The sequence below is a fragment of the Medicago sativa genome, chromosome 4, assembly GCF_051527215.1.
Source record: "Medicago sativa cultivar Bolivia chromosome 4, Bolivia_mono, whole genome shotgun sequence".
Taxonomy (NCBI): domain Eukaryota; kingdom Viridiplantae; phylum Streptophyta; class Magnoliopsida; order Fabales; family Fabaceae; genus Medicago; species Medicago sativa.
Window position 1 is genome coordinate 93,897,640 of NC_140752.1, and position 10,489 is coordinate 93,908,128.

At 33.5% G+C, this 10,489-nt stretch overlaps 1 protein-coding gene across 1 annotated transcript; it reads left to right on the forward strand.

Annotated features, from left to right (window-relative positions):
• The first annotated feature begins 1,448 nt into the window (after positions 1–1,448).
• Positions 1,449–10,127, forward strand: LOC146933980 (protein PSK SIMULATOR 1-like). Its single transcript, XM_085705796.1, has 12 exons — positions 1,449–2,154; positions 4,522–4,847; positions 4,950–5,042; positions 5,135–5,225; positions 6,456–6,549; positions 6,907–7,004; positions 7,221–7,290; positions 7,619–7,722; positions 8,134–8,250; positions 8,730–8,806; positions 8,934–8,978; positions 9,088–10,127. Exons 1-12 carry the CDS (start codon positions 1,855–1,857, stop codon positions 9,593–9,595), a joined length of 1,923 nt encoding a protein of 640 aa, XP_085561922.1. The 5' UTR covers positions 1,449–1,854; the 3' UTR covers positions 9,596–10,127.
• The last annotated feature ends 362 nt before the right edge of the window (positions 10,128–10,489 follow it).

Consider the following 10,489-nt stretch of genomic DNA (forward strand, 5'->3'; position numbering starts at 1 on the left):
TCTACTAAGGGCCTGTTTGGTTCAGCTTCTGCCCAGCTAAAAGCAATTCTCTACAGTGCCAAAAGCAATTCTAGCCAAAAACAATGTGTTTGGTTTGACTTTTCAGAATTGCTTTTATCCTCCAAAAGCAATTCTCCATGAAGCTACAAATCCTAACTTCTAGCTTTTCTAGAATCAATTATAAACAGTAAATATTATATTTTATTATTACAACCTATTATTTTCCTTTATTGCCCTTTATCAATTCTCCTTCTTTATCAATTCTCCTTTAGCTATGTCTATTTTAGTAATTATACATTCAAAAGTAATTCTACATAATTGTATCCAAACATAAATCAGTTCTACATAATTGTATCCAAACATAAATCAATTCTCTCAGAATCAATTCTGTCAGAATCAATTCTATCAGAATCAATTCTGTCAGAATCAATTATATTCAAAGTTGAACCAAACACACACTAAAAGGTTCTCACGTATAGCTATTGCAGGAGTCTAAAAAGAAAATGTAGAAACATGAGTTTGGTTACACACGGGAACGGTCAATTTCAATTGTTTGTTCCCACTGCCGATTGATGGCATAAATCAAATCTTCATTTGTCATGTTCTAGAAAAAGGTACTAATGCTTTTTCGAGTTTCGTAAGCTCGTGTTCTAGTAATTGATTGGTGAGTGTGCCCTGCTTGGTTGACCCGCAAGAAGATCAATTTGCAGTGTTTTTTTTTTTTGTCATTATGGGATTTTCTTTTTAATAAAAAAAATGCTAACAAAATGTATTGTTTAACATTTAAAAATAATAACTTTTACATTGAAAATATGCAGCTATAAAAAGATTCAGAGCTTATTTAAAATCCGAGAAAAGTTCCATCAAACTAACTTCACATTCTATTTTCTTTCATATATTTTTTATTACATGTTTTTTTTGTGGTGGTCGGCATTTAAATTCCAAATCTTACCTATATTATGCATTGTCCATGTCAATTGAGTTAAGGTACATGGCTCTGATATGAAAACTTGAATGTTCAAACATCATAATCATAATTGAAACAAAAATTTGTACTCCCTCCGTCCCGGAATATCTGACCCATTTTCTAAAAAAAAGTGTCCCAAAATAACTGAGTCATTTCAATTTTCAATACAACTTTCATCATTCCCAATACAATATATTTCACTTTCTCCTTTATTTATACATTTTTTTAATCTGTGTGAAAAACCAAACTGGCTCAGATAAAACGGGACGGAGGGTGTAATATACTCCCTCCGGTCCTATATATAAGAAACAATTTACTTTTTTGATTCATTGAATAGTTGATGTATTTGGTCTATTTCTAGGATAGATACATCAATTATTGAATGAATCTAAAAAGTCAATTTTTTCTTATAAATAGGACCGGAGGGAGTACTAGCTTAATTACAAGAAGTATTAAAAGAGGTCAAAGTAGTAATGGATGGAAAGTCCAAAGACAGATTTCATACGCAAATACTCGTTGTTGTTTGGTACGCCCTCCTGCGGAGAAGGTTGAACATGACCGACCACAATCGCCGCCTCATGTCTCTTTGATTGTCTTAACATAACATTAAACTATCATTTTTTATCTTATATTATTATATACTTTTTGCAACCAATTGGGTGTTGAGTGTGGACTTTTTCTTCCCATTTTTTCAATCTTCTTTTTTCTCACCATTTTTAACTCCTTAATTTCTCTCTTTAAACAACCAAAACTTCAACCTATTCTTTCCTTTTTCAGTTACCACACTATTACTGTTTTTTCATTAAATAAAAAGGTTGTTTTGTTTCTATATTTGGTTCCTGAGCTATCACTCAAGTTTTTCTTGCTTAAAGATTGAATTTTTTGATATGGGTGGTCTTTGTTCCAAGTCTACAAAAGGTAATAAGGCTTTAACCAAGAAGGAAGAACACTATGGTAATCATAAATCTGGTGTTGGTAATAAGAAGAATAATCATAAGCATGTTAGTGATTTGACAAGTGCAAAGGAGGGTGTGGATAGTAAGAAAAAGGAAGAAGAAGAAGAAGAAGCTGTTGGTGTTGCTGCAGAAACTAGGAATGATGATTTCTATGATGGGATTCCACGCTATGCTGATTCTTTTTCACATAAGTCTAGGTCAGTAAGATCAAGACAAGCTGCTGTTGCTAAGGTTTGTTCAGTTTCACCATTCTCTTGTTTGTTTCATAGCATTCCGTTCAAGTGTTCAATCTCTGAATTTATATGTCTGCATTGACTTATTTGAGTTTATGTACCGGCCACACTTGTGAGACTATTTGGGAGTGCTTATGGAAATAGTTTATGGCATGTCCATAAGCTGTTTTCGGCTTATTTTTACATACTCTCCATGATAGCTTACACGAAAACAATTTGACTTTATTTTAATTTTGTTATGAAAATAGCTTACACATGAACACTTAGAAGCACTTAATTAAGTCGTTTATCCCAACAAGGTCTTGATCAATTAGTAATCTTAGACAAATCAGGTATGTTGATGAATCACAAAACATATTGTAATTGGCGATGGATTGAGTTTAGATAGATAGAGGGTGAAAGTAGAATTGTCCTAAAATTGCATCTTTTATAATTATATTGTTGTTTTTGAATTATGAGCTGGAAGCAATTGGGAATGAAATTTCGGTGAGGTTTTGTTAAGTTACTCTCTTATTTCAAATTGAATGGATAGCTTTTGGGGAACGAAATTAATGCAAGGATTGATTTTTGAGGTTTTGGAATGGTGACACTATTTTGTCGTGCGATGACGATTTCCAAATAATCTTTCCCATTTAGCAGTTTGTACTCTACATCAGTTTAGCAATTGAGCCAAACTTCATTCCAGTTGTACATACTCGCTCACCTCAAGAATCTGATAGGAACTTGGATATTATGGGGTGCCCAAGTCCCACATCCGGCAGTACAGAATGCTCGGTGGAGCAGTTAAATGGCTTGGTTCTTTCCCCTTGATAGCTAGATTTTTAGGGTGGGTTCACCAAGTGCTTGGATACTTCTCATTTGGCATCCGAGTTGATTGTCACTTGTCAGTGGCTCAGAAAGTGTTACACATTAAACAGAAAGGATTGTTGCTGCCCAAGTTCCACTACCTCCTATATTTTCTGTTACTTTCCCATTTTCACTGTTGGTTATTTTATTCCACAACCACATGTTACATTTTTCTTCTTTATCCTCATTTCAAATTGAGAGTGAGTTTTGTCCAACGTGAGGAGAGAAACGCAGAGTGTGTCAATAGAATTGAAAGCAGAATTATTCATTAGTGCTGATTTGGTGCTGATTTGTTGGTCATTAAACCAGCAGATTTGCACAGACTTGATTGCAAGTCAAACCAACATATTCTATATTATTGTACAGTTATAATTGTGTAATTATGTATTTATTGAAGAGAAAATTACATCCACCTCCCTTGAGGTTTTATTAAATGACACTCACACCCCCTCTAGTTTGTAAAAAACATTTACCTCCCCTCATATTTACTCTGTTAGTCACCGTTACCAAACTTTCTAGCTTCCTTCCTCGGCACCTCTAAAATTGAAACCCATTCTCAAATTCCTTGTAAGTAATCGAAGCAAAATCCTTCATATTAGTCAAAATCATAGCATTACAACATGAAATAAGAAAGATAGTATTTTTAAATGATAGATTCATAAATCGATTTGTCAGAACAAAATAAATTAATCAGTTGAATAAATCACCATCGATCGATTTATATTTGTTGTCATGTGCTTAGTTATATTTTCTGAGTCAAGTTTTCTTTCAAAATTTATTTATAGATTCATCTTTTTAATTGGTTGAACTGTGAATTTATAAAATTGAGATAATAAACTTCAAATTAAAATTCATGTTGGAATGAACTTGATACAGTACTAGGAAGAATAGAAGAAAACAGAATTTGTAACAAAAAAAAAAAAAAAAAGAAGAAAACAGAATTTAAAGTGCAGCATGGATAAAAAGTTCAAGGTGGAAGAGTCCCGGCAGAAGGAAAGCTACAGAGTTAACAGTGTGATTAAACGGTGTTAAAATGGAAGGGTGATGTTTGTCAATTTGATAATAAAATAAGGGAGGTTTGTGTTTAGTTTAAAACTAGAGGGGGTGTTTGTGTTATTTAACTAAACCTCAAGGGAGGTTGGTGTAATTTGCCCAATTATAAATATATCCATATATCTTAAACATTGGTTCCTCATGGTTCACTCTGTTAAACTCAGAGAGACTATGATAAACTCAGAGAAATTAGGGTCAAAACTGTGATCCCTTTTTCTGGACTGTTTTCATTTAAATAGTGCTGATACAATTGTAACTGTTATCTACAGCTATTCAATAAAGGGCAAATGTTTAACAGAGTGAACCATGAGGAACCAATGTTTAAGATATATGGATATATTTATAATTTGGGGATCAAGGAGATTTAGAGTTAGTATTTTATTATTTTAAAATTTCTGAACCAAGTGAAAGGGGTTAATTTGACCAACTTTGGAGAAAAATGACGACTAATGTCTTTCTATTTCAGGTCTCCGAGGTGAGTTCACGCCTGGGCAGAGCTGGCACTATTGGATTCGGGAAAGCAGTTGACGTTCTAGACACACTTGGGAGTAGCATGACAAATTTAAATTCTGGCGGTGGCTTTGCATATGGGGCTGTAACAAAGGGGAACGAAGTTGGTATTTTAGCGTTTGAGGTTGCAAACACTATTGTCAAGGGCTTTAGTCTCATGGAATCTCTTTCAACAAAAAATATTAAACATTTGAAAGAAGAGGTGCTTAAGTTAGAGGCTGTTCAAGATTTAGTATCAAAGGATATGGACGAACTTCTAAGGATTGTTGCTGCAGACAAGAGGTAATGGATTGAATCAAAACCTCAGAGATTCCATTAACAAACTAACTTTCAGTTGTTTTAGTTTGAAATGCCAACTTGCTTTGATTTTTGGTACGTTTCCAGGGATGAATTGAAAGTATTTTCTGATGAGGTGATTCGTTTTGGAAATCGGTCAAAGGATCCTCAGTGGCACAACTTGGATCGATACTTTGAAAAGTAATATAAATTGCATTGACTCAATTCGTCTAGTTTTTAGCCTTGCAATGCATGGAAAAATAACCTTTTATTATTTTTGTTGTAAATTTTAGAATTAGCAGAGAACTTAATTCTCAAAGACAAACAAAAGAAGAGGCAGAGTTATTAATGCAGCAATTGATGAGTTTAGTTCAACATACGGCGGTGAGTGTATTTCTTTACTAAAGAAATGTTTAATTTTTCTCCAGAAGTTGTAGTGCTTTAGAAGATGAAAAAGTATAGTATAGTTTCTCCATTTAAATAGTTTTTTTTTTGGTAAAAATAAAACTAGAATCAATCAGTGAATTGAATCAATAAATAATTACTCAGTTATTTGCAAAAAAAAAAAAAAGTTACTCATTGAATTAAATAGAATAATTAATTATTCTCGAACCGAAGTGGAAATATCTTTTTATACCGAAAAAATTACCTTTTCGTAATTTTTGTCAAAATGTACTGTTGAGGGACTTGATTGAAAGGTATTTTCTCTACTTTCTTTTTACTTGTGTTGCATGTCAATTGAATAGAGGGTTTTCTTTCTCTTTCCCATTTTCTTTATAGTTCTGCTAGATATCTTTTATATGCATCATGATTTATACAACAACAACCAAAGCCTTATCCCACTTAGTAAGATCAGCTATATGGATCAACGACGCCACGATATTCTATCATATATCATATCTCTATCCAACTTATTAATCTCTAGAATTTTCTTAATAGTTCCCGTATAGTCTTTTTAGGTCTTCCTCTACCTCTAGTGATTTGACTACCCTCCATATGATCTACTCTCCTTACTACGGAATGTACAAGTCTTCTCTCTATATGCCCAAACCACCTAAGCCAAGTTTCCACATTCTTTTCTACGATAGGTGCTACCCCAACCCTGTCTCCAATGTTATCATTTCTACTCCTATCTTGTCTAATCTTACCACATATCCAACACAACATCCTCATCTCTGCTACACTTCGTTTTATTCTCGTATTGGTTCTTTACCGTCCAACACCCCGTCCCATACAACGTCACCAGTCTTACAGCTGTATGATAAATTTACCCTTCAACTCGAGCGGTACTTTTGTATCACATAGAACACCTGAGGCCATCCTCCATTTCAACCATCCAACTTGAATTCGATGGTTTGCATCTTCTATTTCTCCTTCGTTTCAGCATAGGAAAGTGTATTCAATTTCAACATGCTGTCGTCTATAAATATCAGCTCCATAAGATTTTATGAAAAATTTCTCTTCAAAGTTTTGTATTATGTTTTCTGCTGTACAATCAAGGAATTCATAAAATATCTCTATATTGATTTTGTTTGCAAATTGCATTTCATTCAACTTTTATTTTGTGGAATTTAACTCTAAAAGAAATTGAAAAATCTTTCTTTATGGTCTCAGGAATTATACCATGAGTTACATGCTTTGGATAGATTCGCACAAGATTATCAGCATAAGCGTGATGAGGAGGACAATTCAAGTGCAGCTCAAAGCGGTAAGAATAATTCTCGTGACATAACATGCAACTCTTGTTTGTGGCAAGCAATTATTGACCAAAAATATTAAGATCCAAATTTTGTGAAAATTTCTAATTCAATGTTAATTTGGTATTGTAAATATTTGCCTAGCACACACTTTTGGTTTATGTTTTTTTTTTTTTTTTAAATTTTGTGGAGCCTGATTTGCATATTCTTTTTGGAATGTTTATGAAAGCACAAAGAGATGGTTATTATATAACACTTCTAAAGAAAAAGTCACTTCGAGCTAAACATTTGAACACAGTATAGGGTAATATTTCTTTAGGTAATTTGTTATATGCATATAACCCAAACTGTCTCTCTTCATCATATAGGCGATAGTCTGTCAATCTTGAAGGCAGAACTTAGAAGCCAAAAGAAGCAGGTTAAGCACTTGAAGAAGAAGTCACTCTGGTCCAGAAGTTTGGAGGAGGTAGCCACACAATTCTTCTGTAGATGAATGGGATGGTCTCATCTCGTATTCTTTTCCACCCTATATGTTTTTATACTTCCATAGTAATTTATCCATGTATAATGCTGGAACTAGTATATAGACTCAGATGTTTTTTACTGGCCGAGGTTGATTAATTTTGAGCATAACATGAGAATTTAGAAAGCAGAGTATAATTCATTACCTAATAATTTACAGGTTATGGAGAAACTTGTAGACATAGTCCACTTTTTGCATTTGGAGATAAATAAAGCCTTTGGCAGTGCAGGTATGTACTCACTAAAGGCATTCAGGCTGTACTTGCTATGTTTGTTTTATTGCTCTCTTCTAATCTCATTTAGAATAACCATCATCAGTTATCAATATAACAAGTTAATTAACATCATTGATAGCCAAAGAAACAAATTTCAGCCTTGTTAATATGTTTTTCTAGTTTTTGGAAATCTTTATTTTGAATCATCAAATTACTCTGTCTCAATTTTTCTACTTTCTGGAAATCTTTATTTTGAATCATCAAATTACTCTTGGTCTCAATTTGTATCAAAATTGTATTTTGCTTCATAACTGCAATGGGTGCTGTCGATGGATATCTGCAGATGGCCGTAAACCATTTATTCGAACCATCAGCAATCGCCAAAGATTGGGTCCTGCAGGGCTCTCTTTGCATTATGCAAATATAGTGCTCCAAATGGATACTCTAGTAAGTATTTCTTCTTTACTGTAATTATTTCCTAACATGGTTAAGTTCCAAGAGTTTGCTTTATCAGTATCTCTTAATTAAAAAATTAATTAAAGGAATAGGTAACTAGGTCGCTACTTATTTGATTCAAGACAAGCTTTGATCATGTACATTTTTTATTGATCATTTGATGATTGGCATATGATTTGTTTGCGCCTGAATCACTTTAGAGCTCATGGTCTGTATCAAACTATTATAAGATTAAGATATTGTAATATAATATCAATGATATTATAAGATATTTCTTGTATTCTAACAGAGACTATCGTGTGTAGTTTTACTCGTTAATAAGTTTTAAAAAACGTCTATCAACTGCCATGTCTGATTTATGTGCTGAAAAGCATTGTACTAAGCTTGTGTTCATTTTGTTAGGTTGCCAGATCCAGTTCTATGCCTGCAAATACAAGGGATACACTATATCAGAGCTTGCCTCCTAATATAAAATTAACTTTGCGCTCCAAATTACCTACATTTCATGTTGCAGAAGAGGTATGTTCTCATCTGTTGGTTCTTTCCTTTTACAAATGTTAAAAATGAAAAACTGAGAAAATAGTGGTTTAGGCGGAGACAATATGAAAGCTTAGCTATATATGTGTGTGTGCACGCGTGCACTGCCAAACAGAAACTGCATGTTACATGATTTATAAATCCAGCATTGAATGTCATGCAGAAATAGATTCAACATTAGACTTCTATAACTGTAGAATGTACAAGGTTCAAAATACTCAAAAAGGGCCGCCAAACAAAGGAGGCTACCAAAGGAAGTAACACTAATCCATAAGATTTTCGTTACTACCTTAGTAGGTTTTAGCACACTGCATCGTGTATAATCTGAATGTCAATGAAAACGTTCAAAAGTTATTATATATTATTTTTTTCTGCCTTTCACCTTTCCACTTTCAATCACCGCAGTTTTTTTTAATTGTGTTTTTTGTTTTTTCCATGTGGTTGCTATCTGTCTCAAGCAGCTCACTGTAGCAGATATTAAACAGGAGATGGAAAAAACATTGCATTGGTTGGTTCCAATTGCTACAAACACAGCCAAGTAAGATGTCTGGCTTTGTGTATATATAAAATTGAGAAACTTTCTTCAAGCTTTAGTTTACATACTTTTAATATAAACTAACTACTTATTCTTTTTCTTTTGTTTGGTTGCTCTAAAATTGATGCAGAGCGCATCACGGTTTTGGTTGGGTTGGAGAGTGGGCAAGCACTGGGTAAGCAACAATCTGCTGTATTAACTACACTTGTTTTTTTCCACTTTTTTCCCTTATTTTTTGCTCCTACTTTTTTTTTCCCTTCAAAATTCTTGTTTGATTGTTGCAGATCTGATCTAAATAAGAAAACTATGAAGACCGAAGTAATGCGGATTGAAACATTTCACCATGCAGATAAAGAAAAGGTAGAAAACTATATTCTTGAACTTCTCTTGTGGCTTCACCGCTTGGCGGTCAAAAGTAAGGCCGGAGGTGATGTTGGAGAAGTCAAGTCTGTCATAAAGTCTCATGTTGGCACTGTCCTGCAAAAGACAAATAAACAATCTACAAACACAGTATCACCATTGCTAACAACCGATGAGCAGATCATGCTGAAGGATGTAAGTAACAAAATTCCTGTTAGAGGGATCATTAAAAGTAAAAGCTTGGACTTTGACAGTCTGAAAATGGAGTTGACAGATAACAGCAAACTGATCAAAAGTAGCAGTTACTCAACGACAAGTAGAAGCAAGGAATTATCTTTTAACAGAATTCACACCAAGGTTCCTGTGATTGATTTTTGTATTGACAAAAAGAGAGCATTGGATGTGATTGACAGAGTAAATGTGACCAGATAATATATGGGACTATTCTTAATCGCCTTTGAAATGAAAGGGTGGTAGCAACATGAGGACAGAAGAATGGTACTTCTGTGTAAATATATATTCACGCAGCTAGTGTTTTGGATGCCAGATTTTGGCAGATCTTCTAGCATCCTGGATTTCTTAGCTTCATTAGGAGCTTGGTTTTGGTGACATGTAGTATCATATCATGATGTACATATCGTCTTCACCACGGAGGTTGTTGAGACGATACGCTTTCTTGTCTGGATCAATGTGACCGCAATGCACACTTCTATTGGAGCAAGGTGGATTCTGTTTTTTTAATTCTTGAGTGTATAGGCAGTGAGGATTTGGTACCCTATGGTAGTTCTGCATTGCATGTATTATATAATTATTTGTTTAGTTATTTTTTCCTATGCCTATTGACACTTGAAAATCTTTGTAATTATATTTTTTTGTTATGCTGTGATAGATAGTAGTCCATGTCAATGGGATAATATATAGAAACACTGTTGGATATAGAAAAGAGATTGATGTTTGGGAACCAGTATCATGGTGCATATTTTATTGTGTTATTTATCTTTTGTCTGTTAGCAAATCAAGCCCAATCTGAAAGTCATCAAAAGAATACTGGCCTTAATATAATTATTAAAGATTGCTTCCAATCTTAATATAAGTATAATAGTTGAGTTGAAGATAAATGAAAATTGCTCATGGAGTATATGATAGTCAGTATATTCATACATATATTAACCAACAAGATTTTATAGTTATGCACCAGCGTATTCTCAGATTTTATAATTTTAATACCGGTTATTTATTTGCAAGCTATATTTTTACTCAATTAATTTTGAAGTAAATTCCTTTTGGTCCAATAAATGTTGAACATAGAATTCGCCCGATATAAGA

Coding starts and splice junctions, on each gene's coding strand:
- LOC146933980 (XM_085705796.1), top strand. CDS start 1,855: ATGGGTGGTCTTTGTTCCAAGTCTACAAAAGGTAATAAGGCTTTAACC. Junction 4,848..4,949: donor ATTGTTGCTGCAGACAAGAG/GTAATGGATTGA, acceptor GTACGTTTCCAG/GGATGAATTGAAAGTATTTT. Junction 8,807..8,933: donor ATTGCTACAAACACAGCCAA/GTAAGATGTCTG, acceptor AAATTGATGCAG/AGCGCATCACGGTTTTGGTT.